This window comes from Callionymus lyra, chromosome 13 (genome assembly GCF_982586985.1).
Source record: "Callionymus lyra chromosome 13, fCalLyr1.hap1.1, whole genome shotgun sequence".
NCBI lineage: Eukaryota > Metazoa > Chordata > Actinopteri > Syngnathiformes > Callionymidae > Callionymus > Callionymus lyra.
Genome location: NC_141830.1, coordinates 1,424,767 through 1,450,663, shown reverse-complemented (window position 1 = coordinate 1,450,663; position 25,897 = coordinate 1,424,767). Strand labels below are relative to the sequence as shown.

General features: G+C 32.2%; 1 protein-coding gene across 1 annotated transcript in view; it reads right to left on the bottom strand.

The window, feature by feature from the left end:
• syne1a (spectrin repeat containing, nuclear envelope 1a) overlaps window positions 1-25,897 on the bottom strand; it is a 253,359-nt gene that overhangs the window by 188,054 nt on the left and 39,408 nt on the right. Inside the window, 13 exon segments of the mRNA XM_087806340.1 lie at window positions 1,335-1,422; window positions 1,482-1,684; window positions 1,749-1,910; window positions 10,348-10,482; window positions 10,578-10,742; window positions 13,047-13,196; window positions 16,973-17,158; window positions 17,220-17,363; window positions 20,909-21,217; window positions 21,303-21,499; window positions 21,967-22,057; window positions 22,121-22,289; window positions 22,349-22,626. Coding sequence (XP_087662466.1) covers window positions 1,335-1,422; window positions 1,482-1,684; window positions 1,749-1,910; window positions 10,348-10,482; window positions 10,578-10,742; window positions 13,047-13,196; window positions 16,973-17,158; window positions 17,220-17,363; window positions 20,909-21,217; window positions 21,303-21,499; window positions 21,967-22,057; window positions 22,121-22,289; window positions 22,349-22,626 — 2,277 coding nt within the window.

Genomic DNA, 25,897 nt, shown 5'->3' with positions numbered 1-25,897 from the left:
TCAAATCTAACGATTGTTTCAAATTTAACCATCGTTTCAATCTAACAATCATTTTAAATCTAACGATTGTTTTAAATCTAACGATCTTTTCAAATCTAACAATCATTTTAAATCTAACAATTATTTCAAATCTAACAATCATTTCAAATCTAACGATCTTTTCAAATCTAACAATCATTTCAAGTCTAACAATCATTTCAAATCTAACAATTGTTTTAAATCTAACAATCATTTTAAATCTAACAATAATTTCAAATCTAATGATCGTTTTAAATCTAACAATCATTTCAAATCTAACGATCGTTTTAAATTTAACAATCATTTCAAATCTAACGATCGTTTTAAATCTAACGATCGTTTTAAATTTAACAATCATTTCAAATCTAACGATCGTTTTAAATCTAACAATTATTTCAAATCTAACAATCATTTCAAATCTAACGATCTTTTCAAATCTAACAATCATTTCAAGTCTAACAATCATTTCAAATCTAACGATCGTTTTAAATCTAACAATTATTTCAAATCTAACAATCATTTCAAATCTAACGATCTTTTCAAATCTAACAATCATTTCAAGTCTAACAATCATTTCAAATCTAACAATTGTTTTAAATCTAACAATCATTTTAAATCTAACAATAATTTCAAATCTAATGATCGTTTTAAATCTAACAATCATTTCAAATCTAACGATCGTTTTAAATTTAACAATCATTTCAAATCTAATGATCGTTTTAAATCTAACAATCATTTCAAATCTAACAATCATTTCTAATCTAACAATCATTTCAAATCTAACAATCATTTCAAATCTAATGATCGTTTTAAATCTAACAATCATTTTAAATCTAATGATCGTTTTAAATCTAACAATCATTTTAAATCTAACAATCGTTTCAAATCTAACAATCGTTTCAAATCTAACGATCTTTTCAAATCTAACGATGGTTTCAAATCTAACGATCGTTTCAAATCTAACGATCGTTTCAAATCTAACAATCATTTCTAATCTAACAATCATTTTAAATCTAACAATCGTTTCAAATCTAACCATCGTTTCAAACCTAACAATCATTTCTAATCTAACGATCTTTTCAAATCTAACGATCATTTTAAATCTAACAATCGTTTCAAATCTAACGATCTTTTCAAATCTAACGATGGTTTCAAATCTAACAATCATTTCTAATCTAACGATCTTTTCAAATCTAACGATGGTTTCAAATCTAACAATCATTTCTAATCTAACGATCTTTTCAAATCTAACAATCGTTTCAAATCTAACGATGGTTTCAAATCTAACCATGGTTTCCTCATTAACCATCATGCACCTGCACAGCTGCTTCCAGCTCCTCTGGCCTCGACTCCTGCAGGATCATCTTCTTCTGACACGAGATCCAGTCGGAAACTTCACAGAATCTGGAGCAAAAAAACCACTGAATTAAAACTGAACTAGAAACGAAACGTTCTCCTCAAACCTCTCGTTCCACTCCTTCCACGGATCCATGTTCTTCTCCAGGTGCGTGTCCTTGATCCGCGCCGCGACCTCCTCCACGGACCTCCTGGTGGAGTCCAGGGCTCGCTGAGCCGGGTCGTTGTCAGGTAGACCACGACACAGAACCTCCATGTTCCTGATCCTCTTCTCACACAGCGCCAGCGGCTCCTCTGCTCTGAAGAACGTCTTGAGGAGCCACGAGAAGGTCAGTCACCATGAGAGTCCAGCAGGGTCTTCATCGTGGTCTCACCCTGTGCTCCTGGACCACGTGTCCGGCGCTGGAGCTGCTGGAAAGGAGCCTCCGTTCTCGGTCCAGCTCGGCCCTGCAGTCGTGCAGCGTCGCCTGGACGTGACTCTGGTCCACCTTCACCTGCAGCCGGAGCAGGTGAGAAGGAACCTGACCCTGGACCTCCTGAGGACAGAAGTGGTATATATATATAGGTATAGGTAGAGATATATATATAGGTATAGGTAGAGATATATATATAGGTATAGGTAGAGATATAAATATAGGTATAGGTAGAGATATATATATAGGTATAGGTAGAGATATATATATAGGTATAGGTAGAGATATATATATAGGTATAGGTAGATATATATATATAGGTATAGGTAGAGATATATATATAGGTATAGGTAGATATATATATATAGGTATAGGTAGAGATATATATATAGGTATAGGTAGAGATATATATATAGGTATAGGTAGAGATATATATATAGGTATAGGTAGAGATATATATATAGGTATAGGTAGAGATATATATATAGGTATAGGTAGATATATATATATAGGTATAGGTAGAGATATATATATAGGTATAGGTAGAGATATATATATATAGGTATAGGTAGAGATATATATATATAGGTATAGGTAGAGATATATATATAGGTATAGGTAGAGATATATATATAGGTATAGGTAGAGATATATATATAGGTATAGGTAGAGATATATATATAGGTATAGGTAGAGATATATATATAGGTATAGGTAGAGATATATATATAGGTATAGGTAGAGATATATATATAGGTATAGGTAGAGATATATATATAGGTATAGGTAGAGATATATATATAGGTATAGGTAGAGATATAAATATAGGTATAGGTAGAGATATATATATAGGTATAGGTAGAGATATATATATAGGTATAGGTAGAGATATATATATAGGTATAGGTAGATATATATATATAGGTATAGGTAGAGATATATATATAGGTATAGGTAGATATATATATATAGGTATAGGTAGAGATATATATATAGGTATAGGTAGAGATATATATATAGGTATAGGTAGAGATATATATATAGGTATAGGTAGAGATATATATATAGGTATAGGTAGAGATATATATATAGGTATAGGTAGATATATATATATAGGTATAGGTAGAGATATATATATAGGTATAGGTAGAGATATATATATATAGGTATAGGTAGAGATATATATATAGGTATAGGTAGAGATATATATATAGGTATAGGTAGAGATATATATATAGGTATAGGTAGAGATATATATATAGGTATAGGTAGATATATATATATAGGTATAGGTAGAGATATATATATAGGTATAGGTAGAGATATATATATAGGTATAGGTAGATATATATATATAGGTATAGGTAGAGATATATATATAGGTATAGGTAGAGATATATATATAGGTATAGGTAGATATATATATATAGGTATAGGTAGAGATATATATATAGGTATAGGTAGATATATATATATAGGTATAGGTAGAGATATATATATAGGTATAGGTAGAGATATATATATAGGTATAGGTAGAGATATATATATAGGTATAGGTAGATATATATATATAGGTATAGGTAGAGATATATATATAGGTATAGGTAGAGATATATATATAGGTATAGGTAGAGATATATATATAGGTATAGGTAGAGATATATATATAGGTATAGGTAGAGATATATATATAGGTATAGGTAGAGATATATATATAGGTATAGGTAGAGATAACTATATAGGTATAGGTAGAGATATATATATAGGTATAGGTAGAGATATATATATAGGTATAGGTAAAGATATATATATAGGTATAGGTAGAGATATATATGTAGGTATAGGTAGAGATATATATATAGGTATAGGTAGAGATATATATATAGGTATAGGTAGAGATATATATGTAGGTATAGGTAGAGATATATATATAGGTATAGGTAGAGATATATATATAGGTATAGGTAGAGATATATATATAGGTATAGGTAGAGATATATATATAGGTATAGGTAGAGATATATATATATATAGGTATAGGTAGAGATAACTATATAGGTATAGGTAGAGATATATATATAGGTATAGGTAGAGATATATATATAGGTATAGGTAGAGATATATATATAGGTATAGGTAGAGATATATATATAGGTATAGGTAGAGATATATATATAGGTATAGGTAGAGATATATATATAGGTATAGGTAGAGATAACTATATAGGTATAGGTAGAGATAACTATATAGGTATAGGTAGAGATATATATATAGGTATAGGTAGAGATATATATATAGGTATAGGTAAAGATATATATATAGGTATAGGTAGAGATATATATGTAGGTATAGGTAGAGATATATATATAGGTATAGGTAGAGATATATATATAGGTATAGGTAGAGATATATATGTAGGTATAGGTAGAGATATATATATAGGTATAGGTAGAGATATATATATAGGTATAGGTAGAGATATATATATAGGTATAGGTAGAGATATATATATAGGTATAGGTAGAGATATATATATATATAGGTATAGGTAGAGATAACTATATAGGTATAGGTAGAGATATATATATAGGTATAGGTAGATATATATATAGGTATAGGTAGAGATAACTATATAGGTATAGGTAGAGATATATATATAGGTATAGGTAGAGATATATATATAGGTAGAGATATATATATATAGGTATAGGTAGAGATAACTATATAGGTATAGGTAGAGATATATATATATAGGTATAGGTAGAGATAACTATATAGGTATAGGTAGAGATATATATATAGGTATAGGTAGAGATATATATATAGGTAGAGATATATATATAGGTATAGGTAGAGATAACTATATAGGTATAGGTAGAGATATATATATAGGTATAGGTAGAGATAACTATATAGGTATAGGTAGAGATATATATATATAGGTATAGGTAGAGATATATATATAGGTATAGGTAGAGATAACTATATAGGTATAGGTAGAGATAACTATATAGGTATAGGTAGAGATATATATATAGGTATAGGTAGAGATATATATGTAGGTATAGGTAGAGATATATATATAGGTATAGGTAGAGATATATATATAGGTATAGGTAGAGATATATATACAGGTATAGGTAGAGATATATATATATAGGTATAGGTAGAGATATATATATAGGTATAGGTAGAGATATATATATAGGTATAGGTAGAGATATATATATAGGTATAGGTAGAGATATATATATATATATATATATATATATATATATATAGGTATAGGTAGAGATAACTATATAGGTATAGGTAGATATATATATATAGGTATAGGTAGAGATATATATATAGGTATAGGTAGAGATAACTATATAGGTATAGGTAGAGATATATATATAGGTATAGGTAGAGATAACTATATAGGTATAGGTAGAGATATATGTAGGTATAGGTAGAGATATATATATAGGTATAGGTAGAGATATATATATAGGTAGAGATAACTATATAGGTATAGGTAGAGATATATATATAGGTATAGGTAGAGATATATATATAGGTATAGGTAGAGATATATATATAGGTATAGGTAGATATATATATATAGGTATAGGTAGAGATATATATATAGGTATAGGTAGAGATATATATATATAGGTATAGGTAGAGATATATATATAGGTATAGGTAGAGATATATATATAGGTATAGGTAGAGATATATATATAGGTATAGGTAGAGATATATATATAGGTATAGGTAGATATATATATATAGGTATAGGTAGAGATATATATATAGGTATAGGTAGAGATATATATATAGGTATAGGTAGATATATATATATAGGTATAGGTAGAGATATATATATAGGTATAGGTAGAGATATATATATAGGTATAGGTAGATATATATATATAGGTATAGGTAGAGATATATATATAGGTATAGGTAGATATATATATATAGGTATAGGTAGAGATATATATATAGGTATAGGTAGAGATATATATATAGGTATAGGTAGAGATAACTATATAGGTATAGGTAGAGATATATATATATAGGTATAGGTAGAGATATATATATAGGTATAGGTAGAGATATATATATAGGTAGAGATATATATATAGGTATAGGTAGAGATAACTATATAGGTATAGGTAGAGATATATATATAGGTATAGGTAGAGATAACTATATAGGTATAGGTAGAGATATATATATAGGTATAGGTAGAGATATATATATAGGTAGAGATATATATATAGGTATAGGTAGAGATAACTATATAGGTATAGGTAGAGATAACGTAAGATAAAGGTAAAGATAAAAATAAAGGTAAAGATAAAGATAAAGGTTAAGATAAAGATAAAGGTAAAGATAAAGATAAAGGTAAAGATAAAGGTAAAGGTAAAGATAAAGGTAAAGATAAAGGTAAAGATAAAGATAAAGATAAAGGTAAAGATAAAGGTAAAGATAAAGGTAAAGATTAAGGTAAAGATAAAGATAAAGGTAAAGATAAAGATAAAGGTAAAGATAAAAGTAAAGATAAAGATAAAGATTAAGGTAAAGATAAAGATAAAGGTAAAGATAAAGATAAAGGTAAAGATAAAGATAAAGATAAAGGTAAAGATAAAGATAAAGGTAAAGATAAAGGTAAAGATAAAGATAAAGGTAAAGATAAAGATAAAGATAAAGGTAAAGATAAAGATAAAGGTAAAGATAAAGATAAAGGTAAAGATAAAGGTAAAGATAAAGGTAAAGATAAAGATAAAGATAACACTCGAGTAAACCAACAATAAACTTCGATAATATCAGTAGATTTTCACCACGAAACTGTTATTTTCGTCATTGTATTTTCAGGTTGTTTTCATAAGTTGCAGCAACAGTGAGACGCGAACACAGAAGCTAACGGTTGTTCAAATGTAGTTTAAATACCTGAAAATACTCTTTACGTTTGTTTCGCTGTTTTCTGTCCAAACCAGAGACACGTGGGATTTACTGACAAGGGTGTTGCGTTCAATGACGTAGGAATAGTTGTGATGCATTCAATAACGTGGGAGAAATTTAATTCACAAAAAAAAAGATGAACAGAATAAAACTCGATAATTTCCTTTAAAAAACGTTTTAAGGATTAAATGAGGAAATAATAATAATAGTTTATTGTTGTTTTATGTTTTTTTAATTCGTCTTGAAACAAGATTTCAATATGAATCCAAATAATTAGACTAAGATGTTTGTGATGATCGTCTGTTTAAACAAAATACTTATTAGTTTTATTTATGTTTATTTTATTGATGTTTATTTTATTGATGTTTAATTTATTAACGTTTATTTTATTGATGTTTATTTGATTAATGTTTAATTTATTAACGTTTATTTTATTGATGTTTATTTTATTAATGTTTAATTTATTAACGTTTATTTTATTGATGTTTATTTTATTGATGTTTAATTTATTAACGTTTATTTTATTGATGTTTATTTTATTAATGTTTAATTTATTAATGTTTAATTTATTGATGTTTATTTTATTAATGTTTAATTTATTAACGTTTATTTTATTGATGTTTATTTTATTAATGTTTAATTTATTAATGTTTAATTTATTGATGTTTATTTTATTGATGTTTATTTTATTAACGTTTATTTTATTAATGTTTATTTTATTGATGCTTTATTTTATTGATGTTTATTTTATTGATGTTTATTTTATTGATGTTTATTTTATTGATGTTTATTTTATTAATGTTTATTTTATTGATGTTTATTTTATTGATGTTTATTTTATTAATATTTATTTTATTCATGTTTATTTTATTAATGTTTATTTTATTGATGTTTCATTTATTAATGTTTATTTAATTAATGTTTATTTTATTGATATTTATTTTATTAATGTTTATTTTATTGATGTTTATTTTATTAATGTTTATTTTATTAATGTTTATTTTATTGATGTTTATTTTATTGATGTTTATTTTATTCATGTTTATTTTATTGATGTTTATTTTATTAATGTTTATTTTATTGATGTTTATTTTATTAATATTTATTTTATTCATGTTTATTTTATTAATGTTTATTTTATTGATGTTTATTTTATTAATATTTATTTTATTAATGTTTATTTTATTAATATTTATTTTATTAATGTTTATTTTATTAATGTTTATTTTATTAATGTTTATTTTATTAATGTTTATTTTATTCATGTTTATGTTATTCATATTTATTTTATTAATGTTTATTTTATTAATGTTTATTTTATTCATGTTTATTTTATTAATGTTTATTTTATTCATGTTTATTTTATTAATATTTATTTTATTAATGTTTATTTTATTAATGTTTATTTTATTAATGTTTATTTTATTAATATTTATTTTATTAATGTTTATTTTATTCATGTTTATTTGATTAATATTTATTTTATTAATGTTTATTTTATTCATGTTTATTTGATTAATATTTATTTTATTAATGTTTATTTTATTCATGTTTATTTTATTAATGTTTATTTTATTCATGTTTATTTTATTAATATTTATTTTATTAATGTTTATTTTATTCATGTTTATTTTATTCATGTTTATTTTATTCATGTTTATTTTATTAATATTTATTTTATTAATGTTTATTTTATTGATGTTTATTTTATTAATATTTATTTTATTCATGTTTATTTCATTCATGTTTATTTTATTGATGTTTATTTTATTAATATTTATTTTATTGATGTTTATTTTATTAATGTTTATTTCATTCATTTTTATTTTATTAATATTTATTTTATTAATGTTTATTTTATTGATGTTTATTTTATTAATGTTTATTTTATTGATGTTTATTTTATTGATGTTTATTTTATTAATGTTTATTTTATTGATGTTTATTTTATTGATGTTTATGTTATTAATGTTTATTTTATTGATGTTTATTTTATTGATGTTTATTTTATTGATGCTTTATTTTATTAATGTTTATTTTATTAATGTTTATTTTATTGATGTTTATTTTATTAATATTTATTTTATTAATATTTATTTTATTGATGTTTATTTTATTGATGTTTATTTTATTGATGTTTATTTTATTAATGTTTATTTTATTGATGTTTATTTTATTAATATTTATTTTATTGATGTTTATTTTATTGATGTTTATTTTATTGATGTTTATTTTATTGATGTTTATTTTATTGATGTTTATTTTATTGATGTTTATGTTATTAATGTTTATTTTATTGATGTTTATTTTATTGATGTTTATTTTATTGATGCTTTATTTTATTAATGTTTATTTTATTGATGTTTATTTTATTAATGTTTATTTTATTGATGTTTATTTTATTGATGCTTTATTTTATTAATGTTTATTTTATTGATGTTTATTTTATTAATGTTTATTTTATTGATGTTTATTTTATTGATGCTTTATTTTATTAATGTTTATTTTATTGATGTTTATTTTATTGATGCTTTATTTTATTAATGTTTATTTTATTAATGTTTATTTTATTGATGTTTATTTTATTAATATTTATTTTATTAATATTTATTTTATTGATGTTTATTTTATTGATGTTTATTTTATTGATGTTTATTTTATTAACGTTTATTTTATTGATGTTTATTTTATTAATGTTTATTTTATTGATGTTTATTTTATTGATGTTTATTTTATTGATGCTTTATTTTATTAATGTTTATTTTATTGATGTTTATTTTATTGATGCTTTATTTTATTAATGTTTATTTTATTAATGTTTATTTTATTGATGTTTATTTTATTAATATTTATTTTATTAATATTTATTTTATTGATGTTTATTTTATTGATGTTTATTTTATTGATGTTTATTTTATTAATGTTTATTTTATTGATGTTTATTTTATTGATGCTTTATTTTATTAATGTTTATTTTATTAATGTTTATTTTATTGATGTTTATTTTATTAATGTTTATTTTATTGATGTTTATTTTATTAATATTTATTTTATTAATATTTATTTTATTGATGTTTATTTTATTAATATTTATTTTATTAATGTTTATTTTATTAATATTTATTTTATTGACGTTTATTTTATTAATATTTATTTTATTAATATTTATTTTATAAATGTTTATTTTATTGATGTTTATTTTATTGATGTTTATTTTATTCATGTTTATTTTATTGATGCTTTATTTTATTAATATTTATTTTATTCATGTTTATTTTATTAATATTTATTTTATTGATTTTTATTTTATTGATGCTTTATTTTATTAATATTTATTTTATTAATATTTATTTTATTCATGTATATTTTATTAATATTTATTTTATTAATATTTATTTTATTCATGTTTATTTTATTAATATTTATTTTATTAATATTTATTTTAATAATATTTATTTTATTGATGTTTATTTTATTAATATTTATTTTATTGATGTTTATTTTATTAATACTTATTTTATTGATGTTTATTTTATTAAATAGATAAAACTTCTACACAGTCGCTGATAACAGGTGATCAGCGTTTCAACCGGCGACCTCTGACCTTCCAGTCCTTGTGCAGCCTCCTGACCGTCTCCTGCAGCCCCTGCTGCTGCTCTTCAGGCAGGATGTCCGTCAGCTCGTCGCAGGCCTTCAGGAAGACGCTCAGAACACGCTGGTCCAGATGTTTGAAGAAGTCCTTCAAGATTCAAAGATCCACGTTTCTTCCTGTTCGTGTCGCTTGTTGACCTTTGACCTTCTGCAGGGAATCCATCTTTGGAAACAGACTCTCACCGTGTGTTTGTTCAGCAGGTCGTCGGCGGCGCCGCTTTCTGTCCAGCAGGCGTGAGCTTCTTCCAGAACCTTCTCCAGATCCAGCCTGGACTCTTCAAACCTCCTCCTCAGGCTCTTGTTGGCTTCGTGCTGCTGTCGCTGCTCGCCGGCCGCCTGGTGGAGAGTCTGAGACGCACACGTGTCAGAGCAACACACAACACACATGACACACACAACACACACATGACACACATGACACACATGACACACATGACACACATGACACACACATGACACACATGACACACATGACACACATGACACACACATGACGCACACCACACACACACCACACACAAACATGACACACACCACACACACACCACACACATGACACACACCACACACATGACACACACAAACATGACACACACCACACACACACCACACACATGACACACACCACACACATGACACACACAACACACACAACACACACATGACACACACCACACACACACCACACACACCACACACATGACACACACCACACACACCACACAAACATGACACACACCACACACACACCACACACACACCACACATGACACACAACACACACAACACACATGACACACACAACACACACAACACACATGACACACACAACACACACAACACACATGACACACACACCACACATGACACACACACCACACACACCACACATGACACACACAACACACACACAACACACATGACACACACACCACACACATGACACACACAACACACACACCACACATGACACACACACCACACACACCACACATGACACACACAACACACACACAACACACATGACACACACACCACACACACGACACACAAACATGACACACACCACACACACCACACACAAACATGACACACACCACACACACATGACACAAACATGACACACACCACACAAACACATGACACACACAACACACACATGACACACACCACACACATGACACACACCACACACACCACACACATGACACACACCACACACAAACATGACACATACCACACACATGACACACACCACACACACACACACACACACATGACACACACGACACACAAACATGACACACACATGACACACACCACACACAAACATGACACACACGACACACACATGACACACACCACACACAAACATGACACACACGACACACAAACATGACACACACGACACACAAACAACACACACGACACACAAACAACACACAAACATCACACAAACATGAAACAAACAACACACAAACAACACACAAACATGAAACAAACAACACACAAACATCACACAAACATGAAACAAACAACACACAAACAACACACAAACATGAAACAAACAACACACAAACATGACACAAACATGAAACAAACAACACACAAACATGACACAAACATGACACACACGACACAAACAACACACAAACATGACACAAACAACACACACGACACACAAACAACACACAAACACATCAACAAACACAACACAAACACCACACAAAAACAACACAAACACGTAAACAAAAACAACACAAACACAACACAAACACGTCAACAAACACCACACAAACACGTCAACAAAAACAACACAAACACCACACAAAAACAACACAAACACCACACAAACACGTCAACAAAAACAACACAAACACCACACAAAAACAACACAAACACCACACAAACACGTCAACAAACACCACACAAACACGTCAACAAAAACAACACAAACACCACACAAAAACAACACAAACACGTCAACAAAACAACACAAACACAACACAAACACAACACAAACACCACACAAACACGTCAACAAAAACAACACAAACACCACACAAACACCACACATACACCACACAAACACGTCAACAAAAACAACACAAACACCACACAAAAACAACACAAACACGTCAACAAACACAACACAAACACCACACAAACACGTCAACAAAAACAACACAAACACCACACAAACACGTCAACAAAAACAACACAAACACCACACAAAAACAACACAAACACCACACAAACACGTCAACAAAAACAACACAAACACCACACAAAAATAACACAAACACCACACAAACACGTCAACAAACACCACACAAACACGTCAACAAAAACAACACAAACACCACACAAAAACAACACAAACACGTCAACAAAACAACACAAACACAACACAAACACAACACAAACACCACACAAACACGTCAACAAAAACAACACAAACACCACACAAACACCACACATACACCACACAAACACGTCAACAAAAACAACACAAACACCACAAAAAAACAACACAAACACGTCAACAAACACAACACAAACACCACACAAACACGTCAACAAAAACAACACAAACACCACACAAACACGTCAACAAAAACAACACAAAAACAACACAAACAGGCGTCTCACCTGCACTGACACCTTGATCTCCAAGACTCTCTCCTGCAGTGAGTTGAGATCAAAGCCTCCTAGATGTTCACTGGAGATCAGAAGCTGCTGCAGCAACTGAAGCTTCTTCTCCATGATGGACCAACATCTGTGGCAGCTTTGAGTCAGAAGCTCCTGAAGCACAGATACATTATATTAGTATTACAATATTATACATGTGTGTAATATATACTCTTATGAGTGTAGTACTACAAGTATATCTTCTAAAATACATCCATTTTCTTATAAATATATATAATATATATTCTTATAAGTGTAGTACTACAAGTATATCTTCTAAAATACATCCATTTTCTTATAAATATATAGCATATATTCTTATAAGTGTAGTACTACAAGTATATCTTCTAAAATACATCCATTTACTTATAAATATATAGCATATATTCTTATAAGTGTAGTACTACAAGTATATCTTTTAAAATACATCCATTTTCTTATAAATATATAGCATATATTCTTATAAGTGTAGTACTACAAGTATATCTTCTAAAATACATCCATTTTCTTATAAATATATATAATATATATTCTTATAAGTGTAGTACTACAAGTATATCTTCTAAAATACATCCATTTTCTTATAAATATATATAATATATATTCTTATAAGTGTAGTACTACAAGAATATCTTCTAAAATACATCCATTTTCTTATAAATATATATAATATATATTCTTATAAGTGTAGTACTACAAGTATATCTTCTAAAATACATCCATTTTCTTATAAATATATATAATATATATTCTTATAAGTGTAGTACTACAAGTATATCTTTTAAAATACATCCATTATTTTATAAATATATAACATATATTCTTATAAGTGTAGTACTACAAGTATATCTTTTAAAATACATCCATTTTCTTATAAATATATATAATATATATTCTTATAAGTGTAGTACTACAAGTATATCTTTTAAATTATATCCATTTTCTTATAAATATATATAATATATATTCTTATAAGTGTAGTACTACAAGTATATCTTTTAAAATACATCCATTTACTTATAAATATATATAATATATATTCTTATAAGTGTAGTACTACAAGTATATCTTTTAAATTATATCCATTTTCTTATAAATATATAACATATATTCTTATAAGTGTAGTACTACAAGTATATCTTTTAAATTATATCCATTTTCTTATAAATATATATAATATATATTCTTATAAGTGTAGTACTACAAGTATATCTTTTAAAATACATCCATTTACTTATAAATATATATAATATATATTCTTATAAGTGTAGTACTACAAGTATATCTTTTAATTATATCCATTTTCTTATAAATATATAACATATATTCTTATAAGTGTAGTACTACAAGTATATCTTTTAAAATACATCCATTTTCTTATAAATATATATAATATATATTCTTATAAGTGTAGTACTACAAGTATATCTTCTAAAATACATCCATTTTCTTATAAATATATATAACATATATTCTTATAAGTGTAGTACTACAAGTATATCTTTTAAAATACATCCATTTTCTTATAAATATATAACATATATTCTTATAAGTGTAGTACTACAAGTATATCTTTTAAAATACATCCATTTTCTTATAAATATATAACATATATTCTTATAAGTGTAGTACTACAAGTATATCTTTTAAAATACATCCATTTTCTTATAAATATATATAATATATATTCTTATAAGTGTAGTACTACAAGTATATCTTTTAAAATACATCCATTTTCTTATAAATATATATAATATATATTCTTATAAGTGTAGTACTACAAGTATATCTTCTAAAATACATCCATTTTCTTATAAATATATAACATATATTCTTACAAGTGTAGTACTACAAGTATATCTTTAAATATACATCCATTTTCTTATAAATATATATAATATATATTCTTATAAGTGTAGTACTACAAGTATATCTTCTAAAATACATCCATTTTCTTATAAATATATATAATATATATTCTTATAAGTGTAGTACTACAAGTATATCTTTTAAAATACATCCATTTTCTTATAAATATATAACATATATTCTTATAAGTGTAGTACTACAAGTATATCTTTTAAAATACATCCATTTTCTTATAAATATATATAATATATATTCTTATAAGTGTAGTACTACAAGTATATCTTTTAAAATACATCCATTTTCTTATAAATATATATAATATATATTCTTATAAGTGTAGTACTACAAGTATATCTTCTAAAATACATCCATTTTCTTATAAATATATATAATATATATTCTTATAAGTGTAGTACTACAAGTCTATCTTCTAAAATACATCCATTTTCTTATAAATATATATAATATATATTCTTATAAGTGTAGTACTACAAGTATATCTTTTAAAATATATCCATTTTCTTATAAATATATAACATATATTCTTATAAGTGTAGTACTACAAGTATATCTTTTAAAATACATCCATTTTCTTATAAATATATATAATATATATTCTTATAAGTGTAGTACTACAAGTATATCTTTTAAAATACATCCATTTTCTTATAAATATATATACTATATATTCTTATAAGTGTAGTACTACAAGTATATATTTTTAAATACATCCATTTTCTTATAAATATATATAATATATATTCTTATAAGTGTAGTACTACAAGTATATCTTTTAAAATACATCCATTTTCTTATAAATATATAACATATATTCTTATAAGTGTAGTACTACAAGTATATCTTTTAAAATACATCCATTTTCTTATAAATATATATAATATATATTCTTATAAGTGTAGTACTACAAGTATATCTTTTAAAATACATCCATTTTCTTATAAATATATATAATATATATTCTTATAAGTGTAGTACTACAAGTATATCTTTTAAAATACATCCATTTTCTTATAAATATATATAATATATATTCTTATAAGTGTAGTACTACAAGTATATCTTTTAAAATACATCCATTTTCTTATAAATATATATAACATATATTCTTATAAGTGTAGTACTACAAGTATATCTTTTAAAATACATCCATTTTCTTATAAATATATATACTATATATTCTTATAAGTGTAGTACTACAAGTATATCTTTTAAAATACATCCATTTTCTTATAAATATATATAATATATATTCTTATAAGTGTAGTACTACAAGTATATCTTTTAAAATACATCCATTTTCTTATAAATATATATAATATATATTCCATTTTCTTATAAATATATAACATATATTCTTATAAGTGTAGTACTACAAGTATATCTTCTAAAATACATCCATTTTCTTATAAATATATATAACATATATTCTTATAAGTGTAGTACTACAAGTATATCTTCTAAAATACATCCATTTTCTTATAAATATATATAACATATATTCTTATAAGTGTAGTACTACAAGTATATCTTTTAAAATACATCCATTTTCTTATAAATATATAACATATATTCTTATAAGTGTAGTACTACAAGTATATCTTCTAAAATACATCCATTTTCTTATAAATATATATAACATATATTCTTATAAGTGTAGTACTACAAGTATATCTTTTAAAATACATCCATTTTCTTATAAATATATATAATATATATTCTTATAAGTGTAGTACTACAAGTATATCTTTTAAATTATATCCATTTTCTTATAAATATATAACATATATTCTTATAAGTGTAGTACTACAAGTATATCTTTTAAATTATATCCATTTTCTTATAAATATATAACATATATATTCTTATAAGTGTAGTACTACAAGTATATCTTTTAAAATACATCCATTTACAACCATGAACTATTGTCTCAGTCAAACGGTTCAACATCTCATTGAAGGTTCTTCAGAAACGAAAGAGTCTTGGGTTCGGGTCCAGACCTGCTCCTGGACCTGGTCCTGGTCCTGGTCCAGGTCCTGGTCCTGGTCCTGGTCCTGGTCCTGGTCCAGGAGGAGGCGAGCTCGCTCCAGGTTCTGATGGAAGACGCCCATGACCTTCTCCGTCTCCTCCAGCAGCGGCAGAAGGTCGTGACCTTCCCTCAGGAAGGCGGGACATCGTTCTAGCAGCTGCACACAGGTCACATGATCAGCTTCCACCACAGGAGGGTTGCTGGTTCCAAATCCGAACCTTGCTCAGCCGACTCTTCGCCGCCGCCATGGTGGCCGCGACCCTGGCGACCTCGTCCTGCGGCGCCACCTTGGAGAGAACCTGAGCGCTGCGGCCCGCCAACTTGTATTGGGTTTCCATGGCGACGACCTTTTGCTTGACATTCTGTGATGGAGGACAGCGAATAGAAGATACAACGATGTCGGGATCAGAGGTCAAAACGCGTGTTAGCTAATGCTAATGTGCTAGCTTGCTAGCTTCGGCTTCCTGTTCGATCAAGCTACTAGTATCGCTAGCGTCGGCTTCCTGTTTCGATCAAGCTACTAATATCGCTAGCGTCAGCTTCCTGTTTCGATCAAGCTACTAGTATAGCTAGCGTCGGCTTCCTGTTTCGATCAAGCTACTAGTATCGCTAGCGTCGGCTTCCTGTTTCGATCAAGCTACTAGTATCGCTAGCGTCGGCTTCCTGTTTCGATCAAGCTACTAGTATCGCTAGCGTCGGCTTCCTGTTTCGCTCAAGCTACTAGTATCGCTAGCGTCGGCTTCCTGTTTCGATCGAGCTACTAGTATCGCTAGCGTCGGCTTCCTGTTTCGATCAAGCTACTAGTATTGCTAGCGTCGGCTTCCTGTTTCGATCAAGCTACTAGTATCACTAGCGTCAGCTTCCTGTTCGATCAAGCTACTAGTATCGCTAGCGTCAGCTTCCTGTTACGATCAAGCTACTAGTATCGCTAGCGTCAGCTTCCTGTTACGATCAAGCTACTAGTATCGCTAGCGTCAGCTTCCTGTTACGATCAAGCTACTAGTATCGCTAGCGTCGGCTTCCTGTTTCGATCAAGCTACTAGTATCGCTAGCGTCGGCTTCCTGTTTCGATCAAGCTACTAGTATCGCTAGCGTCGGCTTCCTGTTTCGATCAAGCTACTAATATCGCTAGCGTCGGCTTCCTGTTCGATCAAGCTACTAGTATCACTAGCGTCAGCTTCCTGTTTCGATTTAAGCTACTAGTATCATCAGCGTCAGCTTCCTGTTTCGATCAAGCTACTAGTATCGCTAGAGTCAGCTTCCTGTTTCGATTTAAGCTACTAGTATCATCAGCGTCAGCTTCCTGTTTCGATTTAAGCTACTAGTATCATCAGCGTCAGCTTCCTGTTTCGATCAAGCTACTAGTATCACTAGCGTCGGCTTCCTGTTTCGATCAAGCTACTAGTATCGCTAGCGTCGGCTTCCTGTTTCGATCAAGCTACTAGTATCGCTAGCGTCGGCTTCCTGTTTCGATCAAGCTACTAATATCGCTAGCGTCAGCTTCCTGTTTCGATCAAGCTACTAGTATCGCTAGCGTCGGCTTTCTGTTCGATCAAGTTACTAGTATCGCTAGCGTCAGCTTCCTGTTTCGATCAAGCTACTAGTATCGCTAGCATCAGCTTCCTGTTTCGATCAAGCTACTAGTATCGCTAGCGTCGGCTTCCTGTTTCGATCAAGCTACTAGTATCGCTAGCGTCGGCTTCCTGTTCGATCAAGCTACTAGTATCGCTAGCGTCAGCTTCCTGTTCGATCAAGCTACTAGTATCTCTAGCGTCGGCTTCCTGTTTGGATCAAGCTACTAGTATCGCTAGCGTCGGCTTCCTGTTTCGATCAAGCTACTAGTATCGCTAGCGTCAGCTTCCTGTTCGATCAAGCTACTAGTATCTCTAGCGTCGGCTTCCTGTTTGGATCAAGCTACTAGTATCGCTAGCGTCCGCTTCCTGTTTCGATCAAGCTACTAATATCGCTAGCGTCAGCTTCCTGTTCGATCAAGCTACTAGTATCGCTAGCGTCAGCTTCCTGTTCGATCAAGCTACTAGTATCGCTAGCGTCGGCTTCCTGTTTCGATCAAGCTACTAGTATCGCTAGCGTCGGCTTCCTGTTTGATCAAGCTACTAGTATCACTAGCGTCAGCTTCCTGTTCAATCAAGCTACTAGTATCTCTAGCGTCGGCTTCCTGTTTCGATCAAGCTACTAGTATCTCTAGCGTCGGCTTCCTGTTCGATCAAGCTACTAGTATCGCTAGCGTCGGCTTCCTGTTTCGATCAAGCTACTAGTATCGCTAGCGTCGGCTTCCTGTTTCGATCAAGCTACTAGTATCGCTAGCGTCGACTTCCTGTTTCGATCAAGCTACTAGTATCGCTAGCTTCGGCTTCCTGTTTCGATCAAGCTACTAGTATCGCTAGCGTCAGCTTCCTGTTCGATCAAGCTACTAGTATCTCTAGCGTCGGCTTCCTGTTTGGATCAAGCTACTAGTATCGCTAGCGTCGGCTTCCTGTTTCGATCAAGCTACTAGTATCGCTAGCGTCAGCTTCCTGTTCGATCAAGCTACTAGTATCTCTAGCGTCGGCTTCCTGTTTGGATCAAGCTACTAGTATCGCTAGCGTCCGCTTCCTGTTTTGATCAAGCTACTAATATCGCTAGCGTCAGCTTCCTGTTCGATCAAGCTACTAGTATCGCTAGCGTCAGCTTCCTGTTCGATCAAGCTACTAGTATCGCTAGCGTCGGCTTCCTGTTTCGATCAAGCTACTAGTATCGCTAGCGTCGGCTTCCTGTTTCGATCAAGCTACTAGTATCACTAGCGTCAGCTTCCTGTTCCGATCAAGCTACTAGTATCTCTAGCGTCGGCTTCCTGTTTCGATCAAGCTACTAGTATCTCTAGCGTCGGCTTCCTGTTTCGATCAAGCTACTAGTATCTCTAGCGTCGGCTTCCTGTTCGATCAAGCTACTAGTATCACTAGCGTCGGCTTCCTGTTCGATCAAGCTACTAGTATCGCTAGCGTCGGCTTCCTGTTTCGATCAAGCTACTAGTACCCCTAGCGTCGGCTTCCTGTTTCGATCAAGCTACTAGTATCGCTAGCGTCGGCTTCCTGTTTCGATCAAGCTACTAGTATCTCTAGCGTCGGCTTCCTGTTTCGATCAAGCTACTAGTATCGCTAGCGTCAGCTTCCTGTTCGATCAAGCTACTAGTATCTCTAGCGTCGGCTTCCTGTTTCGATCAAGCTACTAGTATCGCTAGCGTCAGCTTCCTGTTTGGATCAAGCTACTAGTATCTCTAGTGTCGGCTTCCTGTTTCGATCAAGCTACTAGTATCGCTAGCGTCAGCTTCCTGTTTGGATCAAGCTACTAGTATCTCTAGTGTCGACTTCCTGTTTCGATCAAGCTACTAGTATCGCTAGCGTCTGCTTCCTGTTTCGATCAAGCTACTTGTATCGCTAGCGTCAGCTTCCTGTTCGATCAAGCTACTAGTATCGCTAGCGTCGGCTTCCTGTTTCGATCAAGCTACTAATATCGCTAGCGTCAGCTTCCTGTTTCGATCAAGCTACTAGTATCGCTAGCGTCTGCTTCCTGTTTCGATCAAGCTACTAGTATCGCTAGCGTCGGCTTCCTGTTTCGATCAAGCTACTAGTATCGCTAGTGTCGGCTTCCTGTTTCGATCAAGCTACTAGTATCGCTAGCGTCGGCTTCCTGTTTCGATCAAGCTACTAGTATCGCTAGCGTCGGCTTCCTGTTTCGATCAAGCTACTAGTATCTCTAGCGTCGGCTTCCTGTTTCGATCAAGCTACTAGTATCGCTAGCGTCGGCTTCCTGTTTCGATCAAGCTACTAGTATCGCTACATTTCAACACGTTGACATGTCGTGACACGACCTCATGACCTCCCTGTCTGAGCGAACCACGTCTTCTCACCTCCACGTCCTTCAGAAAAGCCTTAACGTTCACAAAAGTCACGACGACGCCGGCGCTGAGCTTGGCGTCCGCTGCGTCCAACATCTCCTGGAGCGCCGTCACCGCCTCGAGATGATGGCTCCTCTGCTTCTCCAGCTCGTCCTCGCGCACCTCCTGCACCTGAGCGAGGAGGTCTCGCCACCGTCCGTTGAGAAGCAGCAGCTGTCGCCGGAGGTCCGAGGAGACGTCCTCGTCGCACGTCTCCATCAGGAAGCTTCCGGCGTCGTTCATGGCGCGGTGAAGGTCGGGCCACGGGCTCGAGAAGAACTCCTGCGGTGAACGACGAGAGGAGACGGTTCATCCCCGCGAGCGACAAAGGATGTAAAAAAAAAGGGACAGAAAACGGGGTGATTACCCGTCTCGTGACCTCGGGACGAGCCAGAGCCTCCTCTGCGTCCTCCAGCCAGGCCTGCAGGGACGCCACGCTGGAGCGGTACGTCTGCCAGGTGGACAACACCTCGTCCAACATGCTCCTCACGCTCCGCACCTCCATGGACAGACTCCTCCACTGGGTCACGACCTCGCGCATGAACCTGCGCACGCCCTCGTCCACTCCTGCCAAACAAAAGGTTACGGTGAGTCGCACTGGTTGAGTGATGGGCTTCATTTCTGGGGTGACAACCGATCTTCTGATCGCCCTGATTTCCCGCTCGTCTGCTCAGCCTCCAGCGGCTGAAGGCACCAGAGCACCAGAGACCTGCAGAAGTGGAGCACTGGAAATGGGGTCGTTTCCCCCACCGGGGCCCCAGAGACCAGGAACCTCATTTCGCTGTAGCCCCCGGACCTTCTCACGCGTTGACGGACAAGCAGAGGGAACCTGTTTTTAGAATCTGAAACCCCCAATGAATTGTGGGTAATTTCCATGTAGATTCTGCTGCATTTAATCAACGTGTTTCTTCACACTGAGGTTCTGGAGAACGTCCATCGATTCATGTGATCTCCTGGTTACAGTGACCCTCATAAGGGGTTCAAATGAAGGTCTAAGGTTAGTGAAGCTGCACCTGGACAGCAAGTCTCACCTGAACTGTTGCTAAAGTCTTCCGCGGCTCGTTTCAAAGACTGGAACAAAACCTCGTAGTTGTCGAAGAATCTCTGCTGGTCCACGAAGACCTGCAGAGAAACAACACGAGTCATGAAGTCCAGTTTGAGACTCAGACCCTCAAGCGCTCGTACCACGTAGTCCAGCAGCGTCAGCTCCACGGACTCCTGGCGGCCGTACTTGATGATCCAGGACTTGAGCTTGGACTCGGCCCTGGAGAGGAAGTCCTGCATCTGGTGTTTCTTCTCCAGGAAGTCCATTTTGACCAGGTGGACGCTGGAAGACGCAGGAACCAAGTTCATCCTGGAAACGAAGGGAAACGTTCAGTGTGTTGTTGACGAAGATACTTGATGTTCAGTCACCGCTCGCTCATGTCCTGCAGCTGGTCCTCCGGGAGCGGGACCCCGTCCACGCCCCTGTCCTCGGGGATCCTGCGAAGAACCTGCTGGTGACGGTCCAGCTTCTGAAGAACCTCCTGCACGTGAAACCAGAAGTTGTTCCGGCGTCGGTTCGACCTTCTCACACTGACCTTGTGCACGGCGCCGTCCACCGTCCTCACGTCTTGTCTCAGAGCGTCCTCACCCACCAGGTTCAGGGGCTCGGGCTGAGACTGGTCCAGCTGCAGGTGCCAGTCCAGCATCTGAAGGGACAACCAGCGTGATCCAGTTCATCTCAGTGACATCTTCATTGAGGTTTTACTTCATGTAGTTCAGGTGATTCTCTTTGAGTCATGATGACGTAAGAACGTCAGAACATGTAACTAAAACCCTCATAGTAACAGAACATGTAACTAAAACCCTCATAGTAACAGAACAGGTCTCTAAAACTCTCATAGTAACAGAACACGTAACTAAAACTCTCATAGTAACATAACATGTAACTAAAACCCTTATAGTAACATAACACAGAACTAAAACCCCCATAGAAACAGAACATGTAACTAAAACCCTCATAGTAACATAACATGTAACTAAAACCCTCATAGTAACATAACATGTAACTAAAACCCTCATAGTAACAGAACATGTAACTAAAACCCTCATAGTAACAGAACACGTAACTAAAACTCTCATAGTAACAGAACACGTAACTAAAACCCTCATAGTAACAGAACATGTAACTAAAACCCTCATAGTAACAGAACACGTAACTAAAACCCTCATAGTAACAGAACATGTAACTAAAACCCTCATAGTAACAGAACAAGTAACTAAAACTATCATAGTAACAGAACACGTAGCTAAAACTCTCATAGTAACAGAAAAGTAAGTAAAACTCTCATAGTAACAGAACATGTAACTAAAACCCTCATAGTAACAGAACATGTAACTAAAACCCTCATAGTAACAGAACACGGAACTAAAACCCTCATAGTAACAGAACATGCAACTAAAACCCTCATAGTAACAGAACACGGAACTAAAACCCTCATAGTAACAGAACATGTAACTAAAACCCTCATAGTAACAGAACACGGAACTAAAACCCTCATAGTAACAGAACATGTAACTAAAACTCTCATAGTAACAGAACATGGAACTAAAACCCTCATAGTAACAGAACACGTAACTAAAACCCTCATAGTAACAGAACACGTAACTAAAACCCTCATAGTAACAGAACATGTAACTAAAACCCTTATAGTAACATAACATGTAACTAAAACCCTCATAGTAACAGAACACGTAACTAAAACTCTCATAGTAACAGAACACGGAACTAAAACCCTCATAGTTACATAACATGTAACTAAAACCCTCATAGTTACAGAACATGTAACTAAACCCTCATAGAAACAGAACATGTAACTAAAACCCTCATAGAAACAGAACACGGAACTAAAACCCTCATAGTAACAGAACACGGAACTAAAACCCTCATAGTAACAGAACACGGAACTAAAACCCTTATAGTAACAGAACACAGAACTAAAACCCTTATAGTAACAGAACACAGAACTAAAACCCTCATAGTAACAGAACACGGAACTAAAACCCTCGTAGTAACAGAACATGTAACTAAAACCCTCATAGTAACAGAACACGGAACTAAAACCCTTATAGTAACAGAACACAGAACTAAAACCCCCATAGAAACAGAACATGTAACTAAAACCCTCATAGTAACATAACATGTAACTAAAACCCTCATAGTAACATAACATGTTACTGAAACCCTCATAGTAACAGAACATGTAACTAAAACCCTCATAGTAACAGAACACGTAACTAAAACTCTCATAGTAACAGAACACGTAACTAAAACCCTCATAGTAACAGAACATGTAACTAAAACCCTCATAGTAACAGAACACGTAACTAAAACCCTCATAGTAACAGAACATGTAACTAAAACCCTCATAGTAACAGAACAAGTAACTAAAACCCTCATAGTAACAGAACATGTAACTAAAACTCTCATAGTAACAGAACACGGAACTAAAACCCTCATAGTAACAGAACATGGAACTAAAACCCTCATATTAACAGAACATGTAACTAAAACCTTCATAGTAACAGAACATGTAACTAAAACCCTCATAGAAACAGAACATGGAACTAAAACCTTCATATTAACAGGACATGTAACTAAAACCCTCATAGAAACAGAACATGGAACTAAAACCCTCATATTAACAGAACATGGAACTAAAACCCTCATATTAACAGAACATGGAACTAAAACCCTCATATTAACAGAACATGTAACTAAAACCTTCATAGTAACAGAACATGTAACTAAAACCCTCATAGAAACAGAACATGGAACTAAAACTATCATAGTAACAGAACACGTAGCTAAAACTCTCATAGTAACAGAAAAAGTAAGAAAAACTCTCATAGTAACAGAACACGTAACTAAAACCCTCATAGAAACAGAACATGTAACTAAAACCCTCATAGAAACAGAACACGTAACTAAAACCCTCATAGTAACAGAAAAAGTAAGTAAAACTCTCATAGTAACAGAACACGTAACTAAAACCCTCATAGAAACAGAACATGTAACTAAAACCCTCATAGTAACAGAACATGCAACTAAAACCCTCATAGAAACAGAACATGTAACTAACCCCCCATAGTAACATAACACGGAACTAAAACCCTCATAGAAACAGAACAGGTAACTAAAACCCTCATAGTAACAGAACACGTAACTAAAACCCTCATAGTAACAGAACATGCAACTAAAACCCTTATAGTAACAGAACACAGAACTAAAACCCCCATAGAAACAGAACATGTAACTAAAACCCTCATAGTAACAGAACACGTAACTAAAACCCTCATAGTAACAGAACATGTAACTAAAACCCTCATAGTAACAGAACATGTAACTAAAACCCTCATAGTAACAGAACATGTAACTAAAACCCTCATAGTAACAGAACATGTAACTAAAACCCTCATAGTAACAGAACACGTAACTAAAACCCTCATAGTTACAGAACACGTAACTAAAACCCTCATAGTAACATAACATGTAACTAAAACCCTCATAGTAACAGAACACGTAACTAAAACCCTCATAGTTACAGAACACGTAACTAAAACCCTCATAGTAACAGAACATGTAACTAAAACCCTCATAGTAACAGAACATGTAACTAAAACCCTCATAGTAACAGAACATGGAACTAAAACCCTCATAGTAACAGAACATGCAACTAAAACCCTCATAGTAACAGAACATGTAACTAAAACCCTCATAGTAACAGAACATGTAACTAAAACCCTCATAGTAACAGAACACGTAACTAAAACCCTCATAGTAACAGAACACGGAACTAAAACCCTCATAGTAACAGAACATGCAACTAAAACCCTCATAGTAACAGAACATGCAACTAAAACCCTCATAGTAACAGAACATGCAACTAAAACCCTCATAGTAACAGAACATGTAACTAA